This window comes from Rattus rattus, chromosome 12, assembly GCF_011064425.1.
Source record: "Rattus rattus isolate New Zealand chromosome 12, Rrattus_CSIRO_v1, whole genome shotgun sequence".
Taxonomy (NCBI): domain Eukaryota; kingdom Metazoa; phylum Chordata; class Mammalia; order Rodentia; family Muridae; genus Rattus; species Rattus rattus.
The window spans coordinates 49,187,692-49,213,958 of NC_046165.1; the positions used below are offsets into that span (position 1 = coordinate 49,187,692).

A 26,267-nucleotide genomic window follows, 5' to 3' on the forward strand; every position below is an offset into this window, starting at 1 on the left:
TGCCTGTGTATAATGGATGTGATATAATTGTGTTTGATTATTGCTGCTTGGCTATAATTGACTTGATTAATTCATTCTATTTGCTGTATATTGGAGAATTGATGGCCTGCTTGTGTATGTGATGGGTTTGTGTTTGCTTTGGGGCTGGTTTTTGAATTGCCATTGAACCAGAGCTCTGAGCAGTTTTTCCTGAACGTCTTAAGCAGCTACATTATGGTTACCTTCGAGAGCCCCCCAGTCAATGTCCTGGTTCTCCGGTTTGTGCAAGGCAGGGTATTTGTTAAAGAGGTTGGCAATGAAGGCCAGGTTCAACTTGGGGTTCCCTCGGACAACATCAGTGGCTGTGACAAACTGCCGGCAGCCCAGCCTCTCTGCCTGCTGCAGCATACACTCTGCCCTCTGGATGTCATCCTTCTCCTGCAATGAAAACGAGGTCAAAAGGCTGGGTCACGGATCCACATGCATGAGAGCAGGCGTAGCAGGAGAAGGAAACGAGGTCTCATTAATGTGCCCAGTGAGTGCCTACCACAGGCAGATACCTCAAGACAGCTCACTATCTCACAAACCACATGCACCCAAGCCAGAGTCACAGGATCCATAACTGACACCAGGATCCCCTCTCGGTTAACAAGTTCAGATGAGATTGCCCCTTTGAAAGGAAATGCAGGAAAATCTAACATCCTGTCATTTGCACTGATTAAATCATTTCAGTAGTTAAGCTTCTTTTTGTTATAGTTTATTTTGCACAGACTTTATGAGAATTTGCACTATTAAAAAGTGAAATAAAAGGGAATAATTTATATTCCTATTTCTAATTCATAGCAGACATTTACACTCATAAATTAAGGACATCTGATTTATACAATTACTTTCCCCATATTAGGTTGGTTAAAATCCAAGGTAATTATCACCCCCATCCTGCCATTGGTAAATAGACCGTCATAACTTGGCTTTGGCAAATTTCAGATTGAAGACTGCAGCACATGCTCACATAAGTTAGGACAATTGCCAAGTCGTTTGTAATCAGACTCTAAACCAAGACTAAAATGTCTCAGACGACGCTCCAGCCTACGTAAAGTCCATGGAACAGCCACTTTCCCAAAGCAAAGGCTGACTTTAGAGCCACCCCTTAGTCCGCTGCAGCAGTAGCAACATCGTTGTCTCATGAACAGCATCTCTCACTTACTCTTACTTTCTCCTTCAGAGATGAGTTCACTTCAATATTCACTCATTGGATTCAATCCCAATGACTTTAAGTGTAGCATGTTATAAAGAACAAGACAATGTGTTGAAGATTGGTGTTGCACGGGGTGGTAAAACTGAGGGACATGGGTAGCGAGTCTATGGCGAAGGGCTTGCCTCCATGTGTGAAACTCAGGGTTTTCTCCCAAGTACTGTGAAACACAAACGAATGGAAACAGAACAACAAAAACTCTAACAACAGAATCTCACCAATTTTCTTGTGATTCTTATCACCACCCAAGGCACAAGGTCAGTTTCAGCTCTTTTTTATCTCGACACAAGCTAACATCATCTGAGAAGAGGAATCTCAACGGAGAAAATGCCTCCATGAGGATATTGGCCTGTAGGCAAGTGTATAGAGCATTTTCTGGATAATGATTGTTGTGGGAGAGCCCACCCGGCTGGGGAAAGTGCCACCCTTGGGTGGGTGTTTCCGATGGCTGACACAGGAAAGCAGGCTGAGTAAGCCAGCAAGCCACATTCTTCCATGCCCTCTGCTTCAGCTTCTGCCCTCTTCCTCTGTGATGACTACGACTGGAAATGGTAAGCCAAGGTAAGCCAAATAACCCTTTCCTCCCCAAGTTGCTTTTGGTCACAGTCTTCTATCACAGCAATAGAAATCTAATTGTATATGTATATGATGTACATGTATATGTATATGATGGATATGATGATGTATATGATGAAGTACATGATGACGTATATGATGTATGTGTGTGTGTGTGTGTGTGTGAAATCCCATAAAGTAGTGGTTATTATGCATCAATTGAAAATAAAAGATACTAAATAACAAAGAACTGATGTTCTTTTTTTTTTTAAGAACTTACGTTCTAATCTTTAGACCCAGGTTGGAGGTGTTGAGCCTTTGAAATGATGGGCAAAGAAAGAAGTGCTCTGTGTGCTACGTGGCACTTCATTAGTATCCACTTCTCACCCTGGAGTTTTATGTACAGACTTAGTTTTCTATAATTAGCATCAAACATTGTTGACAGCATTCAGTAGTTTTAACAGACACTTAAGCAGAGCAGGGGACAAGGTGGCACAAAGGAACAGTCAACAGCGAGAAAGCACGGCGCTCTCTGAAGATGACAGGCGCGGCCTTACCCTCAGTCCTGACATGTCAATCACTACAGCCGGGATCCCTTCTTCGTCTCCTCTCGGAGCCACCTGCTCGAGCAGGTGGTAATAAGCTTTCGAGTCCTGGGGAAAAGTTACAAAGTCACAATATCAAAACAGTGGAGCTGGTTGCACACTTAACACAACAATCATTTCCTAAAAGCAAACGCCGAATTTCTTACTCCTGTCATTCAGGAATATAGCAATTAACTGACCTAGATACATTCCCTCAACTAGGAGGTTCCCTTCACCCAGTTGCACACTATATTTGTTTTCTCCTCAAAGGGGTCTAACGATTAAAAAAAAACAAAACACAGGACCAACATAAAAGGCAACACAAAGATTTTGTTGTCCTCAGGGGGGAGAGGAACAACTTATTTACATGAGTTAAATTGTATACAGGAAAATGTGTCTATACCTTTATACTGCTGTAGAAGTCAGCCAGCTAAGGTTTAATTAAAAGAAAAAAGAAGCGACAGAGAAAGGAAGCACAGTTTTAAAATACATTCAGACGGACAATCAGCAACAGAAAAGAGTTCAAAGACAGACAACTGAGACATTAGCAAGGAGATTGTTTTTTCAAATTACAATTTATTTACGTGTCTATGTGGAAGGAGCAGAAGATGACAGTCAGGAGTCTGTTCTCTCCTTCCAACGCGTGGGTCCTGGGGATGCTACTCAGGTCACCAGGCTTAACAGCGAGTGTCCATCCATCCCCATCCCACTTTTTGTGACAGGGCTTCATCATGCACCCTGGGTGGGCTGGCCTTGAACTTAATGTTCTCACCCCAAGTATTGGAATGCAGTCTCCCAAGTATTGGGATTACAGGCAACAAGTAGTCTTTTAATAAAAGAGGAAATATCCCCATGGCATATCACCATTTCATATTTCTCTAGAAACTAGAAAACAGAGCTAGCCTGGGTTGTAATGAATTGAAATGGATCTGAATTCTGAAGTTTTATTATGCTTACTGACAAATAGAATTTCCACAGACATGATCTTAAAATACAAATTTATTCTTAGTCAATGAAAGCACACAGAATTTCACTTCATTTGTTGAGATAGTTAATTTAATTTAATTATTAACTAAACTTTTAATTTAGTTTATGTACTGAAAGCTCAGGAGATGCACTATTTTTAACCTGGGTATTTTTAACCTTAGTTACATGTGCTATAGCAGCTCCCTCTACATGCACACAGGGTAAGTACTGAGGAAGTGTCCCACTGACCTTCCCAAAGTCTAAAATGGTTAATTACTTTAACAATGTGCTTTTTAGTGAGAGCAAATGAGACTAATTTATGATTGAGATCATAATTTTGGATACATAGTTTTCCAACCATGACAGGGCAGAACTATTGAACACACATAGAAATTCAGTCTGGCTGTTTCCTCTAAGCCCCGTCGTCTTTGGCTGGTGCTGCTGAAAGACTGTTGATAACCAGTGGAAGTGTACTTAGGAATGGGAGTGGGGGAAGCTTTTCTCAGACACATGCCTTATCCTGATTGGCCCTGTGCCTGACATATGCAGAGTTCTAAATGCCACCAGATCAGTCTGCATGGTACAGCAGCCAGAGGCTGTTGCTACTCAGTTATAGTCTTGGTGGGCTCTGGCAGGTCATGTGGTGGGCTCCTGCAGGTCATGTGGTGGGCTCTGGCAGGTCATGTGGTGGGCTCTGGCAGGTCATGTGGTAGGCTCTGGCAGGTCATGTGGTGGGCTCCAGCAGGTCATGTGGCTTTTCCCCTGGCTCTTTGCCTTTGAAGAAATTTCCCTGCGTGTTTTAGAGCGTGGACACTGAAATCTTTCCTGATGCTGGTATTCCTCTGCATCACCCTGTTGCTATGGAGACTGGTCTCTAACGCATCTTAGCTACTCCTTAGTTGTGTTTCAGCCTGATCCAGCTGTCACTGGTTTCAGCTGTTTCCTATCACCTTATCATAAGAATTTTTCATAAATTTGAAGGCCACACGTCTGCATTCCTGGCTATTCTTTTATGGAATTTTTATTGTTTTCCTTACTTATGAATTCCTTGCCTTAGAGCCTGGGGTAAGGATTCAGTGAGTCAATCATGCACTTATGAAAACACTCAGGCCAGTACCTGACATGGAATAACCATTGTGCTCACTAATTATTAGCAGTAATCAGAAAGACATCTTATTTAACGTTTTGAAAGGGAACCCCCTAAGATGGTGCCATTTATAAAACCAGGGACACTAGAATCTTTATTGTCTTAAGATTTATTTGCATGTGTGTATATACATGTGCATGTGTATACACTGTATATGCCTGCATGACATATGCACATGCATGTGCAGGTGTACTTTCCTGTTCATACGTGGAGGCCAAAAAAAAAGGGCACTGGATCTCTTGTAGATGGTGGTAGAAAGGTTTATGGGATGCCAGGCTTACTATTTGAATGTTGGGATCTAAACTCTGGTCCCTATAATTGCACAGCAAGCTGTTAACCACTGAGAGCCATCTCTCCCCCCCTACATAAACCCTCTTTTCCTTAAAATTAGTGTTTCCCTTGCACCATCATGCTCTCTTGATGATCAACTTTCTACCACTGAAACTCAAAGCAAGTCTCATCTCCCTTCGAAGCTGCACCAGGGCTCTCAGTGGATGTGTGTGTATGGCCCAGACCTAGAGCTGCTCATTAACCCTTGGGAGACAGCAAGTGGCTCCAAACAGGACCATACCAAGCCTAGGGTGCCAAGACACAAGGACCAGTATTTGTGTTTTCCCCACTAACTCCACGAATCCCCTCCATTGCGGCAGGCATGTTCAATGGTGTTCTCCTACCTTGATGTCAGTGCTGAAGTTGGTGATTTTGGTGCAGCCTGCATTTTCTAGGTGGTAGTTCGCCCACCGCAACAGGAGTTCTTCAGGAGACAACTTCATCAAATCCTCTAGGCTCTCTCCTTCTCTCAAAAGAGCAATCAGAGCTGAAGAGGTACAAAAAAGTTGATCCAAAATAAATACAAGGATGTTGGGGGTTATCTGTCTTCCTAGACATGGATCCTTGTTAGAAGACCAAAGAGCAGTAATGTCTTAATGTCCTTCCCCAAAAATAAACACTTCTCTAATACTTCCTAAAAGTGGTACATTATTGTGAGCTAACTTATTATTCCCATTGTTTTAATTAGCTAAGACAAGGAATCTCAAGCGTTTGCCTAATAACACGAGTTTCAGCATAAAGGTAACCATGGTGACTTGCTGGAAGTATTCTGTTGGGTCTATTGGACCAGTTGATATGGCACAATGACGCAATGCTTCTGAGAGATCAATTTTGCAATCACGATAATGTTCTCTTTTCTATTCCCATTGGTGTTTTATAATCCAAATGCTTACCTGCATAATTATAGGAACTCAACAATGCAATCAACATTACTCTATGCTTCCCCAGATGAATAAATGTTTTCTGCTTGGTTGGGTTTAAATTCAGTTGATTCAATTTTGCAAATCAATATTCTTCCTCTTGGGTTTCGAGATTCCTATCTGCTATTTTTTGGTTTTTGCTTTTTAAATATAATGCTTAGTATTTCAGTTTTAAAGTGACAGCTCAACATTTTCGCTGTTTATTATAGCTTGAACACATAAAATTTTTAAAAATATGGATCGCTAGGGCTGAAGAGAGGGCTCAGCAGTTAAGAACCTGGTGGTTCTTCTGGGGGATCTGGGTCGAATTCCCAGCACCCACATGATGACACACAAACATCTATATAACTCCAGTCTCAGGGGACCAAACACTGTCTTCTGGTCTCCAGAAGCACCAGGCATACATGTAGTATACATATCTACAGAACACTGATATGCATAAGTTTAAAAATTAATTTGTACAATTGCAGATCATAATTTCACTATAGATTTCAGAGTGATGGGGTTTGTACCTGAAGGTAATATTTGACTTGTGTGACCCTTATTAAGGTACATGCCTGTCTATTCAATTGGACTATCATTGTTTATACACACTCTTTAGAAATTTTCCCTGTATTTTTTTAACACAGCACTAAGGGGTTGAAACTATGACCTTTTGTGTGTGTGTATATATATATATTCAGTCAGGGTTTCATTTAGTAGCCTAGGTTGGCCTTGAATTCATTCAGCCTCCCACGTAGCTGAGACTGTAGTTTGATGCCAGCAGGCCTGGCTTCAGTTCAGAATTTTGAAGTTCTACATGCAATTTTCTAATATTTTTTTCTAAATGTATATATTTAAGGTGTGTAATGTGGTGTTTTTATGTATTGAGCACACTGGCATGGTGATGTGATTAATCAAGCAAATTAATGTCCCATCAACTTACAGTTACTTTGTTCTCTTTTCTTTGGGTGGTAAGTTTACCTAAAAATACACTTTTTGGCAAACTCTTGGCATGGGCTACAAGAGGATTAACTGTAGCCTTAGGTCTCTAGACCCACCCACCTCGTGTCAGGGCAACCTACAGCTCCGGTGATTGTCTAGGTAAGATACAGACCAATCTCTCACAATCTGGTACACTTGCCAAAGTATTTTGATGCAACTGCTCTCACAGAATATGTATTAAAACTCACCATGCTTGCTGTGAAGCCTCTGTAGACACCATGAGCAACTGCTGAGGTGGGTTCTGGGCACATGGAGCTGTGTACGCTAAAGCATTACTGCTGGTCTGTGGTCTCTAAAAGCCTTTGCGTTGTCTTTTTAAAAGTCTAGTTTCCAATTACAGAAAGACATACATGGTATGCACTCATTGATAAGTGGCTATTAGCCCAAATGCCTGAATTACCCTAGATGCCTAGAACAAATGAAACTCAAGACAGATGATCAAAATGTGAATGCTTCACTCCTTCTTTAAAAGGGGAACAAGAATACCCTTGGCAGGGATGAGAGAGGCAAAGATTAAAACAGAGACTGAAGGGACAACCATTCAGAGCCTGCCCCACATGTGGCCCATATATATACAGCCACCCAATTAGACAAGATGGATGAAGCAAAGAAGTGCAGAAGTGTAGATCGCTCCTGAGAGACACAGCCAGAATACAGCAAATACAGAGGCGAATGTCAGCAGCAAACCACTGAACTGAGAATAGGACCCCCGTTGAAGGAATCAGAGAAAGAACTGGAAGAGCTTGAAGGGGCTTGAGACCCCATATGTACAACAATGCCAAGCAACCAGAGCTTCCAGGGACTAAGCCACTACCTAAAGACTATACATGGACTGACCCTGGACTCTGACCTCATAGGTAGCAATGAATATCCTAGTAAGAGCACCAGTGGAAGAGGAAGCCCTAGGTCCTGCTAAGACTGAACCCCAGTGAACTAGACAGTTGGGGGGAGGGCGGCAATGGGGGGAGGGTGGGGAGGGGAACACCCATAAGGAAGGGGAGGGGGGAGGGGGATGTTTGCCCGGAAACCGGGAAAGGGAATAACACTCGAAATGTATATAAGAAATATTCAAGTTAATAATAATAATAAAAAATAAAAAAATAAAAAAAAAGGTCTGGTTTCATGGATAGGGTCTGTTTCTTTAATACCATGGACTCACTATAACTGAGTGGTTTTCTCAGCTGGAGAATGTCAAATGTCTTCCTCCAGTACCACGTCAGGCAATGTTTGAAAGCTGTGCCGTTCACAGCCCCTGACACTATCTCTTACCTTCATTTCTGCTGAGTTCAATGTCAGCAAACAACCCAATCTTGATGACTTGCCACAAAAGTCCCAGGACCAGATATGGCTTCCCCTCCTTCAGGTCCTCAGCCCCTATATTAACCACATGGCATCCGATGGCCGAGGCAGAGTTCAGAGCTAAGTTCAAGTTTTCCTGAGGGAGGAAAAGATGCAAGCTTAGTCCTTTCGCTTTGCCAATGCCCAGTGACTACTGCATCAGCAGTGATGTCGTCCTTCTGGAATGGTCTCAGACCCAGAGGCAAGGTCTTCACCACTCAGAAAACGCTTTAAAATAATGATGGGGGAAGACCCGAGAACCCACACACTGAGCTTACTCAATCAAACCAGTACCCAGTGTGGAAGACCCATTCTGGCATGAGATTAGTGAATCCTCTGTTCTCCTTTACACTCTGATGAAGCCTATACACTCAGAGCCTCCATTAGATGGAGGAAGTCTGTTCTGTCAAGGCCTACAGCTAAGAAGACAATTGTTGATGTAAATTAGGGTCATAAAGAAGAACAGCCTTTTGATTTGCAAATTTAATGTCAAGGAAAGAAAAAAACATAATATAAATCAAATTCCCAGAAAAGATGGATGGGTTTTCAATGGAACAAGTTACTGAGTCTCCATGATGATAACGAGAAAGCCTGCATGTGCACACGGCCCGAGGCTCCAGGTTGCTATACTAACCGTGCGTCACTGGAACTCAGACACAGCTGGGATAGTTGGAGTGCCCAATCTCTATGTCCTGTTTACAGTCCCATGAGGGAAGAGGTCAGTGTCAGAGAAGTCAACAAGCTCTTTTGTTTGTACGATAATTAACAACAAAACAAATTCCCCCAGAAAGTCCTTGACCATTAAAAAATAGTGAATAAAAATATTGTTTCTATTATAGCCCAGCTTATGAGTAAATATACCATTCGGTGCATCCCCATATGTTCAATTACTGTTCCCAGTTAGGTTACACTTCCATTTTAAGAGTACACAGAGTTGCTTATGTCCAAACAAGACAAATGTATTATTCATGATTTAAGGTATTAGATATGGCTCCTGAGCTAGAGAATCACAATGTTAAAATACTGGAGCGTGAGGCAGAAGCACAGCCGCCTGCTTCCTGCTGGCGACTCTTTTGGTCAAGGAACGGAGGGACAGAAGCAGGTTCCATTTATTCCACTCTGGGCTGCGTCAGCAGCGCCATGGAGGCCTCCTGATCGTTCCCCACTTCTCACCTTTTCCTTACCTAGAAAGGCTTCTTTTTTCAGCTAAGACTAGGTAATTGGCACCAGCTCAAAACTGGGTAAGAAAAACTTGCGTTACAATTTCAGCCAAGATGAATGTTACTAAGTGGCCAAAACAAACCCAGCTACTAACACACACCAGCCTCCTTTCTTGGCTGCTATACTAATACAACGTAAGAGACGGATGTGTCCTTCTACCTCCTGGTGGTAAGAAACCATCAGCCAAGGCCATGGTGTGGGGAATGAAGTGTGAGCTCTTGCAGAGAGCTGACTCAGCCATGAAGGTGCTCTTTTACACCAAGTTAGTGCCACATTGGGGAGCAGTGGGGAGACCCACCTGAATGGTGAACGGTGTGAGCTTCTTCTTGTTGATTGTTCTTTCATCAATTGTGTCTGGCACAGACAGGTTGACCATTTTACTGAAAGAGAAAGAATAAAGTTAAAGAAAGCAGCCCTCTGAGTAACAGAATTCCATGGCATTGGATTTAAATTGGAGCAGGATCTTGACTATGTTAGCAACATATTCTTCATACACGTATGAGAGTTGTGCCACCATGGTTAGATTCACTGGCAATGTTCACAGAGCTACCATGATGCACTGAGCTAAGAAGGGAGGTCTTGTTTGCTTCAACTCACCTTAGCTATAAAAGTACCCTGGTTCCCTTAGAAGAATGGCTTCAACCTTCTTAACGAGGCCAATCTTTCAATACAGTTCCTCATGGTGTGGTGACCCCCAACCATAAAATTATTTTGTTGCTACCTCATAACTGTAATTTTTCTATGTTCATGGATCATAATGTAAATATCAGATATGCAGGATATCTGATATGTGATTCCCCAAAAGGTCATGACCCACAGGTTGAGAACCACTCCCTTAGAACATTCTTGGATTCTATGTGATGATTAAAGCAGAGCCCCCTTGACTTTCTCAGCCCTGTAAATGCAAGAAACTGCTCCTATATTTCTGGGTTTATATAATGTCTACATTTCTATTTGACACCTGATCAATACCTTTAACTAAACATATAATGGTTCATTCTAACATTCTGCAGGCATTTGATCAATGGGCAATGACTTTTCCTCACTTAAGTATCTAGTAAGGTGATCAGATCTAGAGCAAGCAATTGCTGTTTATAAAAAAGTGATTTTTGTCGATGGTATTCTTCGTTTAACCCTCAACAGGGCATAAAAATACTCCCCTAGTAACCTTCATTTTATTTAAAAAAAAAAAAGGGGGGGGTTACATAGAAAACAGATCTCCAAAAGGAAGCCAGACTAGGTAGTATAGGCCCATAATCTTAGCTACTCAGGAGGCTGAGGCAGGAGGGTCACAAGTCCAAGGTCTGTCTGGGCTAGAACAGAGGTTCAAGGCCAATGCAACCACCTTACTGAGACCCTGTCTCGACATTGCAAATGAGCAAGAGGAAGGCCGAAAATGTGGCTCAATGGTTCCTTGTCCAGCAGGTAGGAGACCCTGAGTTTGACACACTAGGGTAAAAGCATCCAGAAGGAACAAAACCAAAAGATTTTAAACAAATTTACTTATTCACGTGTGTTTGTGTGTGTTTGTGTGTGTGTGTGTGTGTGTGTGTGTGTGTGTGTGTGTGTGTGTAGCATGTGTCACTGTGCATGTGTGGAGTTGGAGGACAACTTGCAAGGCTCAGTTCTCTCCTCCTGGGGTTGAATTCAGGTCACCAGGCTTCGTGTAAGGTGCCTTGACCCACTGACCACTGACTAATCTCACCATCCCCCAGAAAGCAAATTAGAAAAGAAAAGCGGAAAATGTAACTATTTCCTTAGTGAGAAATCAGTTTTTAATCAACTATCTTTCACATATATCTTTATAACATTGCCCTGCGTGCATGCGTGTATCCCTGTGTGCACACTCATGTATATTTAATGAACTGCCATGGCTCTGTCTCCTTTCGGTAGGTCATGCTCAGTAGAAGCAGAGTGGCTCACAGCCTCCCCTGCTAGATTAACTGCTGTGGTCTTGCGGTACTCACTGCGTCTTGCTTTACAAAGCTCATCTTTACTTTGCATCCCTTCTCTCCACTGAGACAACAGTAGTTGAGTGGACTTCACTACAACTAGCTTCTGAGGTTAGTTTACTCTCCTGAACCCCGTTAAGGCAACTCCACTCATGTGTGAGCACCAAAAGGCATGGCCTACTGCAAATACACTTAGCTGCTGATATGCCAAAAGGGAGGGATTCCATGAAAATCAAGAAGGAACCTTCATTTACCAAAGCACTATGCCATCCCCGACAGCATTGAAGAGATCATCGGTGTTCGGGTTCATGGGGATGACGTGCCGGCAGTCAGGGTCATTCTCCAGGGCTTTGTTTATCCAGTTGACAAAGGCATACTTTTCTTCCTCTGTAGATAAAGAATTGAAGTGACTTACACGCAGGATGAAAACCAGACAAAGAAATTCTCCACATGGGCCTCCCATTCTCGTGCCCAAGACAGATACTACAAGGTTACCCAGGCCAGCATCTTGTCGGCTTGTATCTACTGCTTTTGAAAACCAGAGTTCCTTTGAGAAGCAGGCACTGAATCAAGTCATTGGGATGCAATTAAAGGTTTAGGACAAAATTAAAAATGCATGTACTATATTTGGATGATGAACAAGTAACAAATATTCCTGTGGGTATAATGTAAGTATGAATGGGGTTTGGTATTTACAGGGTAACACTCCAGATCCTGCCTGTGTCGCCTGCTGACTTAGATACTGTTTGTCACGGATGATCATGGTGGTACCGTTGGGCTTTCTTTCAGTTAGAATGAGACAGCTAGGAAGTGAAATCCCCTGTGATAGATTCTGCCTTCCTACCAGCAACGAGTTGATCCTACAAGTCTTAGCAAAACCTGAAGCTCTACCTTCTCCCAGCACCATGCTTTGTAAATTGGAGGTCACTGAAAAGCAGGTGTCTCTCAGACAAACTCTGAACTGTCGAAGGCTGCAGAGCGAATCACTGTCCTTCAGATTCATGATGTACTTTGACATAGTCAAAGCTTGAAAAATTCCTAGACTCAAAAATACAAGGCTAGATAAGACTGGGTACATTTGGACTGGAGACATGGCTCAGTGGCTAAGAGCAGTGACTGTTCTTCCAGAGGTCGTGAGTTCAATTCCCAGCAACCATATGGTGGCTCACAACCATCTGTAATGAGATCTGATGCCATCTTCTGGTGTGTCTGACAGTGCCAGTGTACTCACATAAAACAAATAAATAAATATTTTTTTAAAAAAGACTGGGTACATTCATAATCTCACAAGCTACCACTGGCCAAATAAGATAAGCCCACAGGTACAATAAAGGCACAAATGTTATGGGAGTAACTAGCCACTTTTTAAAAATTGGGTCTAAGACCCACTTCAGGACTGGTAGTGTTAAAGGAGCCAAGAACCTGTGACTGCTTAGGCCACAGGCCCAGGAGAGAACTCGTCATTATTCTACTAAATGGACACAGTATGAAACCAATTCTTATGACTTATTGCTTCACTTGTAGATTAGAGCACCTCTCAACCCTCATGAGAAGCTTCCAGTAGATGGCAAGTAACAGAGATCCTTAACTGGTCAACTTGCAGAGAACATGAGACTGTGGAATGCTCAGCCCTAAGTGGGACACACATGCCACAGCCCGACCCTCAAGGCTTGGGATCTTCTCAGAGGGGTGGGGGGCTGGAAAGATTCTAAGAGCCAGAGGTAGCTGCTGAACTCAAGGACGCAGTGTTTACCAGACGTAGCTCGGCGGACGCACATGTGAATATAGTGATTGCGACAGCATGCAGAAGACCCGGGCTAGCTCGAGCCAGTCAAAATCCCAGCACGGAATTGGGAAGGTGTGCATGAAATCCCACCCCTGTCTGGGGAGGAGAGTCCATTTTCTGTATTGCTGTGACAACCACACTCATTCCCATGTTCCATTCCCAAGACAAAGTGGGAGGAAGACAAGAAGAAGAAATCTCAAAAGAGAGTGGGAAGGGATGGGGGAGACAAAAGGATAGGTTATGGGAGGAGTTGGGGGAGGGGTGTATGTGTTTAAGATACATCATATACATTTCTTAAAGAATTAATAAACATATATTCTTAATAAGAAGGCCTAGACTTTGTCTTATCAACAGCAAGCAATGGTTATCCACAAACTCATCTTTGACATGGAGTCACCAAAGAAAACTGAGCTTTAAAACACGTTAAGTAACCACACCATTCGGATCTTAGAAGCTTCCATTAGGGCTGCTTCGTGTCAGCCTTTGGAATAAATATAAAACTTCTCTGCCCAATCAATATTTTTTGACCACTCAGCAGGTGTTAAGAATAATCAGGATATTGAAGATGAAGACTCAAAGGGCTGATTTTGTCCATAAGGTTTTCAAAGGAAATTTGGCAGCGTCTAAAGCATATTTTCAATGCAAATGAGGTCACTCAGTACACAAAGCCCCCCGGGGCTCAGGCAGCTCTGGTGTCCTGTGCTTGAAACTGGTCCACTCCCACATGGGAAGATGGCTGTGTGAGCTTCTTTGCTTCGACCCCTTTGGTTTGCATGCCAGATACTGACTCTGTAACCCCAGACAGCTTGGGTCCTTCCTCCTTATTGCATTCTCCCCCAGTCCTCAACTCTCGAATCTCTCGCCCTCTCTTCCTCCGCTCCTCACCCATCAGCACAGCTTACCTGAGTAGGAATGCTGGGTACCCACGCTGGACTGCTCAGAGGTGCCACCGATCGCGCAGATCCCTTCCTTCTTGTTGATAGCTTTTCGGAAGGTTTTGGCAACCTCGGTGCTTTTTAAGCCATGGAAGACCTGTAAAAACATAACACGTTTGGTTCACTTGGTTTTGATTTTTTTTTTTTTTTTTGACCAAGTCTTGTTACACACTTTATGCTGGCCTGGTGCTCACTATGTAAACCAGGCTGGCCTTGAACTCAAAACAAATCCTCTTGCCTTGGGTTCCCAAGTGCAGGGATTCCGGAGGTGAGCTACCAACACTGCGGTGGTTTGAATATGTATGGTCCCCATAGATTCATGTGTTTGAACGCTTGGCCCACAGAGAATGGCTCTATTAGGATGTGTGGCCTTGTTGGAATAGGTGCGGGCTTATTGGAGGACGTGTGCCACTGTGGGGGTGGGCGTTGAGGTCTCAGATGCTCAAGCTATGCCTGGGGTGGCACGCAGTCTCCTGCTGCTGCCTGTGGATCAAGATGTAGAACTCGCAGCTCCTTCTGCAGCACCATGCCTGCCTGAACGCTGCCATGCTCCCCACCAAGATGACAATGGACTGAAACCCCTGAAACTGTAAGCCAGCCCCAATGAAATGTCCTTTATAAGAGTTGCTGTGGTCATAGCAACAGGCCTTTTTGACAGCAATGAAACCCTAATGTAGACACAAACCCAGCAAGATTAAGGCATTTTTAGAAACCTAACCTGTGGTCAAGAAAACCCAGGAAGGTAAGAGCTGTTAACAGTGAACCGGGAAGGGCTGGATCGTCTCTCTGGATATTTACTGACACCGAGTTCAAGGTTCAAATGCATCGCCTTGGATTCAGTTTCAGGCTCACCTTGATAAACTCATCAAAGCTGATCTTCCCATCTTGGTCCAGGTCACCTGTGGCCATCAGGTTCTCTGTGATTTCTCTCACTCGGTAGCCAGGCAGAGGCAGGCAGGCCGCCTTGAACAAGTCATTCAGTTCATTGCAGCTGATGTACCCGTTGCCGTCAGTATCTGCGACACAAAGGCTGTAGTGAAGCTCTGGGGTAACCTGGGCTCAGTCTTTAGAAAGGCAAAGGCACACTAGATGACAGGTGGGGCTGGAGAGAGATGACCAGTCATGGGGCTTTGGCCTGACCCAGATAGAGGCAAATATCTCGCAGGAGGCCACTGCTCTTAAATCCAGACAGTCACATCACTTCCAACACCCACCGTAAAAGACTCTTAATTTCACAGTGGAATATTTAGGAATGTGTGCAGGCATGCACGCATGAAAGGGTGTGTGCGCATCTTTGTGCATGTGTGTGTGTTCACACATGTGTGTGTATGTTCCTGTGTGTTCACACATGTGTGTATGCCATGCGTGTGTATGTGTTCACACATGCGTATGTGTATGTTCACACATGCGTGTACATGAATGTTCATGCATGTGTGTGTGTTTTCGTGTGTGTGCATGCTAGTGCATATGTACATGCAGAGGTCAGAGGACAACTCTGGCTGTTGATCCTCAGGAGCCATTTGTATTCCAACACAGGGTTCTCCTGTGGAAGCTGAAGCTCACCAACTGGCTACACCGATTGACCAGTGAGCCCCTGGGATTCACCTGTCTCTGCTCTCCAGGGCACGATTCCAAGTGCATGGTACCAGGCTCAGCATTCATGTGGGAGCAAGGGACCAAACTCAGGTCCTCATGCTTGAGTGCCGACACTTTACTGACTGCGCCCCACCTGCCTCTGCGATCCTTAGAATTCTTATAAAAGCAGGCAAGATGTAAGTAAGGGCGCACAGGGAACGCCTACAAGAAAAGGCTGCAGGCAAGAGTCCAGGTTTGCTGTTTGAACTAGGAAAGAAGTGTTTTCTCAGGTACATCTTTCAGAAACAGGCTCTCCCAGGTTCTCAATCGTCAAAATGACGCAACCCTTTAATGCAGTTCATCATGTTGCAGCCCCCAGCAATAAAATTATTTTGATTGAGACTTCGTAACTGTAACTTTGCCAGTGTTATGAATCGTTATGGAAACACCTGTGTTTTCTAGATGTCTTAGGGGACCTCAGTGAAGGAATAGTTTGACCCTCAAAGGGGTCACAACCCACAGGTTGAGAACTGCTGCCCTATCCAGTTCACAACGAAGTGGTAAAATAGTGGGGGGAGTGGGGAGAGTGTGCGGGGGTCGGGTCCACTCACCGACTTTGGCAAAAGCCTCTCTGAGCTCCATCATTTCTTCATCAGACACGGATCCTCTGGCCATTTTGACTGCTTTAGATGACAGACCTGAGAGAAAGAGGACAGAGTGAGCACGGTGCATCTCAGTTCCTGTAAGCTCAGAACGAAGCCTGTCTGTTAGAGGAAGCCACGTTCGTCCTCACCCTCCGTGACTTGCAGCCATCTTTCAAAACGTCCCAGCCTCCCATGTGGGTCAACAAAGACTGACATCTACAGTTTCTCCCCTCCCCTCACCACGAGGCAGCTCCTCACGTGGCACTTATCTATATTGACTTAAGGATTAGTAGGTGCTTATCTAAATTGACTTAAGGATTCCTGTGACTACGGAAGGTGGTGGAGGTCACGCCCAGGACTGGAAATTCCCACCTTGGGCCACTCATCCTTTGTCAAATCCCCCGTTCTCATAAGGAAGCCAGTGAAGGAGAATTAAGTACCAGTCCTTCATGAACTCCCAGCTGACGGGTTCACCTGGCAGCTGGCTGAGGAAACCAGTGAACCTTCTGGCCCATTTACTCTAAGCCAACATTACGAGGAACAGAGAAAGAGGTGTGGGTTTTTTGGAGTAATTTAACATATGGGAATGTACAATTTAACTTTTATGTGTCTTTACAAATGTCATCATGATTAGCTTTTAAATTAATTCTTGGCCAAGCCAGTAGATACACTTTATGCATAAGTTTGACCATACACAGTCAAGGATGAAGGAAGGAGGTGACCTTCTAAAAATTCATATATGAAAATCTGAAACACATTTTGACTGTTTTCTCAGAAAAGTTTGCTGAGAAACTTGCTATCACTGTGCATCACGGCTGCCCCCTAGTGGTCAGAAGGGGCATGAAACAGAAAATGGATGTCTACCCCTGGCTCGTTGCTACCTTCTTGGATGGGGGTTCCACCCACTGGAGTTCCTGGTGTGCAGGTGGTAAATGGAGTGGAGAGACAACTGATGAGATGTGTCTAACTATAATTCTATTTTTACCATTGTAATAAACTTATCTATTTTAAAATGTTTTCCATTTATGACAAGGGAACTTTAAACCAATTTTCTTTTCTTTTTCCTTCCTTCCTTCCTTCCTTCCTTCCTTCCTTCCTTCCTTCCTTCCTTCCTTCCTTCCTTCCTTCCTTCCTTTCTTGTTCCCACATCATTCTCTGGTCCTGCACTTGTTCTCAGTGATGACTGATATCCATGCAAAAAAGCAAATGGGTCAAACTGTATCACAATTACCTGTGAAATCGGCATCCACCCTTATATGCCGATGTGAGTGGCGCATGTCTGCCGATGTGAGTGCGCATGTCTGCCGTGCCGATGTGAGTGCGCATGTCTGCTGATGTGAGTGGCGCATGTCTGCCTTTGTGCGTGGCTCATGTCTGCCTTTGTGCGTGGCGCATGTCTGCCGATGTGAGTGGCGCATGTCTGCTGATGTGAAGTGCACCCATCTGCCGATGTGAATGGCACCCATCTGCCGATGTGAATGGCACCTATCTGTCGATGTGAGTGGCACCTGTCTGACAATGTGCATGGCACATGTCTACCGATGTGAGTGGCGTATGTCTGCGGATGTGAGTGCGCATGTCTGCCAATGTGAGTGGCGCATGTCTGCTGATGTGAAGGACACCTATCTGCCGATGTGAGTGGCGCATGTCTGACAATGTGCGTGGCGCATGTCTGCCGATGTGAGTGGCGCATGTCTGCTGATGTGAAGTGCACCCATCTGCCGATGTGAATGGCACCCATCTGCCGATGTGAATGGCACCTATCTGCCGATGTGAGTGGCGCATGTCTGACAATGTGCGTGGCACATGTCTACCGATGTGAGTGGCGGATGTGAGTGCGCATGTCTGCCAATGTGAGTGGCGCATGTCTGCTGATGTGAAGGACACCTATCTGCCGATGTGCGTGGCGCATGTCTGCCGATGTGCGTGGCGTATGTCTGCCGATGTGAGTGGTGCATATCTGTCGATGTGAGTGAGACTCTCTGGCCACGTGAAATGACAGTGATTCAAACTTTCGTTACCCAATCTTTTGTTAATAAAATTCTCCCATGGAAATGAAAATAAACAAATACCCCAGGCTACAAGAGTAAGCAAATAAAAGTAACAAGCCTGCATGCGTTGCCTGGGAAGTTTAGACTATTCCCCACCCAACGTGATCTTAGCTCCCTGTCACCATAGACATCTACGGGAACTAGAGGCATGGTTGAAAAGTATCTACATAAGTGTATTTTAACTCATTTAAAAGGCCTTTTTGTTATTGATTAAAAACATTATCATTGGCCTTCTATATCTAACAAGATAGTGATATGATGGCTTCTCTGGGGCAGACATGCTGAAGGCTATTGTACAAACAAACACACTCTCATTCAGAGCCCAGAAATCCCGCAGAGACACAGACTGGCGATCTGACCACCACCTTTTCTCCATTCCCTCTCCTCCATCCTTCTCTTACAATCGCATTCCCAAAACTCATCTGAACCAAGTTACAGAGGCATCTTCAAGTCAAAGGAGAGCAAACACAGACGCAGCAAGAGGACGCGGTCAGCGGGGACGTCAGCAGTTAATGGATGCCCAAAACCTGTCTCGTTTTGCTAGAAGTGGTTGAAAATTCAACTCCAGCTCTCTAAAATCTAATGCTAAAAAGAACCATAGGCTCGTAGCAAAATCCTTACCAGGCTTTAAGGGGCATCTGTGGGGTATAGTACCGTAATTTAATGTCCCCCAATGACTCAGTGTATGCTGATGGTGTGTGTTAGTCTGACTATTCCCATTTTATACAGAAGGACACCGAAGCTGGGAGAAGCTAAGACTCGCCCATTCCATCTCAGTTTCAGTTCTTTCCCCTCCCCCCAGCCGTCTCCCAGGCTCCCCTCCACACCTTGCCGCTCACTCTCTGCACTCGCCCATCCATCACCAATCACTCACTAAGTATCTTGAATCCCTTAGCTGGTGGGCGACTTGAATGTCAACATCGTTAGCCTGTCTGGAAATTGCAGAAGAGGAAGTTTGCAGTCTGCATTATGCAACGGGGCCTCTGTCAGAGGAAAGCTGTTGTAACTCTGCTCAGTTACTGTGGCTGACTTGGCTCGTCCCTCCTTAACGAGACCAACACTGCACATGCCCTACACAGCAGGGTCTCCCTAACACTGCACATGCCCCACACAGCAGGGTCTCCCTAACACTGCACATGCCCCACACAGCAGGGTCTCCCTAACACTGCACATGCCCCACACAGCAGGGTCTCCCTAACACTGCACATGCCCTCACACAGCAGGGTCTCCCTAACACTGCACATGCCCCACACAGCAGGGTCTCCCTAACACTGCACATGCCCCACACAGCAGGGTCTCCCTAACACTGCACATGCCCCACACAGCAGGTCTCCCTAACACACTGAAGCAATTTCTAGAGGCCACAGCAAGTCTGGTTCTAAGGTGACAGGTCCGGCTTGTTAGACATCTTATCCTTGGTATACAGGAGTCCATAGGTTCTTAAATCCCACACATATTTTATGAGTGGCTACTATAGGCCAGACCCTGTTCTTTCTTTCAATTGAAGCATGACCTGGATAGTTACGGAATGCACAGCACAAAGACTAAGGTTGAGGAGAGTAAACTGGGTCATGGAATCCAAACCTGGCCCTGCGTTCGCACACGAGAGTGTCGGATTATTGGACACTGTAAGAGACTGCTGAGATGTTTAAGTAAACATAGGAACGAGATTGCACTGTGTCAAAAACAGCCAAGAGAACTGGAGAGGTGGCTCAGCAGTTAGGAGCATGTACTGTCCTGGTGGACCTACATCTGCAGGTCCAACTCCAGGAGACCTCACGTCCTCTAGCCTCCCCTGTACAAACGTGAGGCACATAAACACACGCAGGGCACCCACATGTGCATAAATAAAAACATAAAGAGCTTTTAAAGACCAGAGCCATAGAAGCCATAGAAGAACCAACATACTAGATAAAAAAAAAAAAAAAAAGAAACCTCAAACATCATGGCACAGTGAAGAAGAACTGATTAAGCATAAATGCCACATGTTTCTAAGCATGGTGGTATACCTCTTTAATGCCAGCACTCAGGAGGCAGGGGCATGGGGGAAATCTCTGAATTTGAGGCCAGCCTGGACTAGTGAATTCTAGGACTATACAGAGAAACCCTGTCTCAAAACAAAACAATCAAACAAACAAACAAACAAAAAATAAAACCAGTATGTTGGTCAGGAGCGAACAAATAATATTTTCTTTGGAGGTTTAAAAGCGGGAAGATCAACTTGGAGAAGCAACTAGTAGGAATGACTTCATGTTTAAAAATCATCACTAGTTCAATAGCTTTGAGAAAGAAAGAAAGAAAGAAAGAAAGAAAGAAAGAAAGAAAGAGAGAGAGAGAGAGAGGGAGGGAGGGAGGGAGGGAGGGAGGGGGGAGGGAGGAGGGAGGGAGGAGGGAGGGGGAGGGAAGGAGAGAGGGCAGGTGAGAAAAGAGTGTTTAAGCAATGTAAGAAATGTTAGGTTGCTGTGGCCACTGTGAGCTGTTGAAGGGCCCAGACTTACGTAGACATTATGTTTCTTTTACCTTCCTGCCGAGCAGGACCTAGAAATACATCCCCACTTTTAGAGACTGGAGCATCAAAGTTTATTACGGTTTTCTGATTTATACATAGGGAAACCATCCTGTAACCACGTGAAGTGCTTTGTCTATGAGCAGATGCTCCAGGACCACGCCCAGTTGGTGTTCCCAATGCAGAGGAGAGAGAGGTTAAAGCTACCTCTAAAAGTCTCAGTGACTTTGACAGAGAGGAGACCCTTCAATTAATTGGGCCAAGTGCAGCGTGCAAAGGACATCGTTTCCCCAGAGTGAGGCAAGACATGATTAATGTTATAACACGCACTCCAGCCGCATCTACGAAGGACATAGCTGCCGTAGCATCTAATTTTAGATACCTTACACCGCTGGTGTGTTTGCCTGAGGGGACTGTGCCCATTTTTAATCCTGCACATTAGAAGGAGTGGGCTATCGTATCAACTATTACCAGGTACTCAGGAGAAGGTGTCACTTGGCAATACTAGCACAGTATAGGCAGCAGCAGTAAAGGGTCCTACTTGGGTGTCTAGAGCCCCAAAAGAAAGAATGCTTGTGTCTTCCAGGGCATGAATGAAGACTCTTAATTGTGCTTTACAGACCCTGTGGTGAGCATAAGTCCAAAGTATTTATTCATTTCTTTTTGGTGCTATATATATTAATCATGTATTCTTCCACTGACTATACTCCAGACCCTGCCCATGTCCTACTGTTTGGTGAAACATTTAACTGTATTTTATTTAGTGGGGGGAGTATATGGCTGAGAGTGTGGCGTATTGAACAAGTAGGAGTAAGGGACAGCTCGAAAGAGTCAGTTTCTCTCCTTTCACCAGGTCGGACCCAGGGATCAAACTCCCTGTCAGACTGCGCCCCAGTCACCTTTACCCACCGAGGCATCTCACCAGCCCACGTGTCCCTTTCTAAGGATCACACCATCTAACAATGCTCTGCCAGGAAGCATTTCAATCAGTAATGAGCTCGGGAACGTCCTTTATGGATCACTACCCAAATCATAGATCTAAGAGGATGAATCTCAAATCACAACTGGGTCACTTCTGCTTTCTGTGGGGACTTGGGATCTTTAGATCAATTGCTATAGAATTCCAAGAAAGTTGGCTAAAGAGATCACTAGTTTTTCTTTGTTGTTTTTTGATTGTTTGTTTGTTTGTTTTAATTTTTAAGACTACCCTTTAGCTCAAGTCCTTCCCCAGCTGCAAAAGTCACAAATCTGTTGAAAGATGTCAGGGTTGGTGTCTCTGCTTCCAGATGTATGGTGTTCCCCAGCTGGGTCACACCCAGGGATTCCGAGAATGAGTTCTTACCAAAGTATTTTTGGCTCAAATTGCCCAAGGACCAAATGTAGAAGCTACTTAATAGGTGTTCACCACAGAACGTAGTGCTAGAGGGATCTCCTCTAAATGAGTGTGTACTTAGGCGTGGCTATTTCTCAGGTTTCAGGACTGATTATGTAAACAGCAGAAAGAGAGGAGGAGTGGCCTGTCCTCCTGTGGTGCCACTCAAAGGCTACTCTGGGTGCATTGGTGTTGAGATTAGGGACAGCAGCGACCAGTTATTCACCTGCTAGAGTCCCAGGCATTTGTCACCCAGTATCACATGATCAAGGCTCAAGGCACGCTTCTGCCTGTGCCCCACTTTCTCTGCAATCTGACTCTGTAGGTAAAGGAAAACTGGAAACTCCTGACTCTTGGTCCCAGTTGCATCTGAGCAACCTCAGGGGATCTCAACATCCACTGGGGAAATGACAAAGCTTCCAGAGACTTCCACAACAGTGAATAATCAGAAACACACTATCTGAGCAACACGGGAGCCACGGGGGCTGACTGTAGCTTAAGATGACTAAGAAATGAAGCGAAGATGTGATGAGATTCTTCAGCAGAAGAAAATGTTCACACAGTTTAAGGGGAGAAACGGCTTTTGCTTGGTCCCCCGCTTTCTGCTTTGCAGGAACACCTGTAGGAAAGCTAAGGAAGAGTATACGGCAACTTGCTCTGTCATTAGATACGAGTTCTTCATGTTCCCTTTCAGTTAAAGGATGACTCTAAAATTACAGCTTTTAGACGACTTTGTTTTGGTTTTTAACAGGTCAGTTATAGGAGCTGTAGAGACGCCTCAGTGGTTAAGAGCACTGTGGCTCTTGCAGAGAACCTAGGTTTAGACTTCCAACACCCACAGGACAGCTCCTATTTGTCCGTAACTCCAGTAACCCCAGTCCCAGGGAATACAACTCCCTCTTTTGACTTCCAGAGGCACCAGGTACACAATTGATGCATAGACATAAAAGGAGGCAAACACCCAAACATATCTTTTTAAAAATGAATTCAATTACAATGGTCTCAGATATAAATGGGCACTTAAAAGACTCTTACAAATCCTTCTATCAAGTTAAACCTCAAATTTCGACTTTTTTTTTTTAAATTATTTCTGCATGCACCAGTTTCCCCACAGGCTGTTCCATGGCACAGAACCCTTTCTCTCCAGCCTCTGACCTAAAGGCCTCAGGGGAGAAGGCAAAGGAGGCCTGTCACTGCAAATCTGGAGCTGTGGGAACACTGCTAGGAAAGCCAGCAAGTCCCAGCACTCTAGCCTGCTCCCCATGGTGGTGCTCCGAAAGCTTCTGGGGTTGGCCACTCGATTGAGGGGCTTCTGAAGCTACAGGGGACATCCCAGCCCTATCTTCAACTCTGGAGACCACATTGCCCCACCTGTCCTTCCTAGAACATCCTCAGTACCTCTGCTCTCCACCAAGATATCCAACCCAAGCTTTGTAAGCAAGGGTGATACACCGGGCTGGAGTTTGAGAGTACAGCAGTACATTGGCACCCCTCTCCTTCCTTAGGCTACAGTGCTACCCCTGGTTCTAGCCTCTTGGAAATCCACAGCGTCTTTTCATCCTGCACAGAGACTTTAAGAACCATGCTTCTTCCCATTGAAGTTCAGAGCATGCCAAAAATATTGTTCAAAGAATTGATATCGGGGTTGGGATTTAGCTCAGTGGTAGAGCGCTTGCCTAGGAAGGCATAAGGCCCTGGTTCGGGTCCCCAGCTCCGAAAAAAAAAAAAAAAAAAAAAAAAAGAATTGATATCAATCAACTTACTGTTATCATCTGAATATCAAACTCTGTTCACTCGTCTGTGAATGAAAACCCGCTGGGATGTTTCTGTACAACGCTCTACTCTAGCTGCTGGGAGGTGCAGGAGGAAGTACAAGAGTGGGAGACGCAAAGGCTAAGGCTCCACAAAGCCCACATTTAAACGTCAAGGTTTGAATATAACCCCTAGATGATGGTTAACCTAACACAAATGGTGAACACAGTGAGATTTCCTGGAGCTCACTAAAAATGGGTGAAAAGCTTAAACACGGACCTCTGAGAATAAAAAACCAAAAGGACCAGAGAGGCCTGTCTACAATTAAAATAGTGTGGCAGGTATTGTGACATGGACCTACAAGCCTATCACATACTGAGGCAAAAAGATCTCCTTGAGTTTGAGATCATCCTTTGCTACATGACGAGTTTCGGTCCTGTCAGGATCACTTTATCTCAAAGTACAGACATACAGACATAAATAAATAAAAATACCAGATACCAAAATCGGCCCCCACAACTCACTAAGTGAGTGAGTTTGCTGAGTCTCAGCTGGAGTAATGGGCGGGGGACTGAGGGAAGGTGGTGTCTGGGCTCTCGTGAGGAGACCCCACCTCCCTCCTGGCTGTGTGGCATCAACCTCCAGCTTGTTCTCTGGGCCTCAGTTTCTTCATCCATATATTGAGAGAGGAAGTCCCTTCCAGGTTAAAAGTCTCAAGATTCCACTTAGTAGCTGAGCAGTGAACCTGCAGACTAGAGCCGAGCTTGCACAGAACAGCACGGTTGGTCCGAGTGCCCACAGGAATAGTGGCTGTACCCCAAAGGTATCTCTGAGCCAGTGGGGGAGGGGCCTGGTCCCTGGGGCCAGCCACTGAGCCTGTCCTTACCTCATCACACACAGAGCTGTCCCAGAAGATGCATCTCCTCATGGACCCCAGGCGGATGTCCCTACTCAGCTGCCCAGTGGAACAGTTCAGAGCAGGAGAGCTGTCAAAGTGGCCTGTGGGACCTATTTTCTGGGACGTCATCACGCACGGCTAAAGACAAGCTGATCCAGTTCATTCCTAGCTTCTAGGCAAGCCAGCGAACAGACTGTCCCAGAAAGGGAGCCATCTAGCATTTTCTTTAAAAAGACCCAAATAAGGAAACTCTATAACCTCTCCGGTATCTCATATCCCTGCCTTGTAACCTAAATCTGTTCTGATACAATTACAGCTCCTCCTTTCTTGGGCTAATCTCAGACAGAACTATAGGAGCTGGTCAATTCATAAATCTCCCACGTTGGAGATGGTTTATCCTTTTTAGACGTTGGTTGAGGAGTTTATTTTCCAACCTTTAAATTTGCTTTGCTATCTTCTGCATTTGTGCCAACTTCCTTAACCAGGGAACACGAGACTATCAAAGTTGTAGGGTAACCTTATTAAAGAGCCAGGAGATTCCTGAGGGGTTAAAAGCAGAACTGCCACGTGGTCCAGATACCCCATTATTGGGTATTTACCAAAAGGACAAGAAACCATTAGTTTAAGAGATCTACATCCCCATGCAGGGCACCCCAAAAGGCTGCACTGTTCTTGATGGCCAAGAAATGCCAGGCATGGTGACAGACACTGTAAGTTCAGCACCTGGGAAGCCAAGGCAGGAGAGTAATAAATTGAAGGCTGTCCTGGGCTACATAGTAAGGTGCTGCTTCAAAGAAAAAATGGCCGAGAAACTGAAACAACTTAAATGCCCATTGATTGATGATTGGATAAAGCATTGTATGCATATGGTGCATGGTAAAAAAAAAAAACACATGGAATGATACTCTTCTAAACAATAGGAAGAAAATTTCTGTCTGTGCAAGAAATAGATAAACCTGAAGACAGCCAGAGAAACACAAATACAACCTCATCTCACTAATATGTAGAGAATATATATATTATGGACATTGAGAGTCCATAAAATGGTGGCTACCAGAAGCTAGAGTGGCTAGGGGTCATGCATTGTCACACTTGCATGGAGGAATGAGTTCAGGAAAGCTGCTGGGTACCATGGTGACTACAGTTGATGACAGTCTGCCTCACTCTTGAAAATGCTAAGGAAGTGGACTAAGAGGGTTGACTACATAAGAAAGTAACCATGAGGTGACCACTCGTTTAGAATAGTGCAAATACATTTCAAAACCTACATTGCACGTGAGAGACACACACTATTTGATATGTCAACTGAACGTCAATTCGGAGAAAAGCGTTTTAAAAACAACAGTAACAAACTAAAAGGAAGCCCTTCTGTTTAGAGGCGTGGAACCTAAGTGATGGGCATAAAGGGAGTCGTCATAACACCTCTGCAATGTTTTTACAGCTCTAAGAGTGGCCCAAACCAATAGTTTATGTAGAGAATAAAAAGCATAAAAGCATAGAATGCAGTTGTGGAGTTT

General features: G+C 44.6%; 1 protein-coding gene across 3 annotated transcripts in view; it reads right to left on the reverse strand.

Moving 5' to 3' along the window:
• Lcp1 (lymphocyte cytosolic protein 1) overlaps window positions 1-26,267 on the reverse strand; it is a 98,821-nt gene that overhangs the window by 20,308 nt on the left and 52,246 nt on the right. For all 3 annotated transcript variants that reach the window (XM_032917974.1, XM_032917975.1, XM_032917972.1), the window contains 9 exons: window positions 16,139-16,225; window positions 14,805-14,968; window positions 13,920-14,049; window positions 11,486-11,618; window positions 9,578-9,659; window positions 7,990-8,155; window positions 5,161-5,303; window positions 2,347-2,442; window positions 222-417 (listed from right to left, as the gene is read on the reverse strand). In XM_032917974.1, coding sequence (XP_032773865.1) covers window positions 222-417; window positions 2,347-2,442; window positions 5,161-5,303; window positions 7,990-8,155; window positions 9,578-9,659; window positions 11,486-11,618; window positions 13,920-14,049; window positions 14,805-14,968; window positions 16,139-16,202 — 1,174 coding nt within the window. In that variant the 5' untranslated portion in view covers window positions 16,203-16,225. The remainder of the gene's footprint in view (window positions 1-221; window positions 418-2,346; window positions 2,443-5,160; window positions 5,304-7,989; window positions 8,156-9,577; window positions 9,660-11,485; window positions 11,619-13,919; window positions 14,050-14,804; window positions 14,969-16,138; window positions 16,226-26,267) is intronic.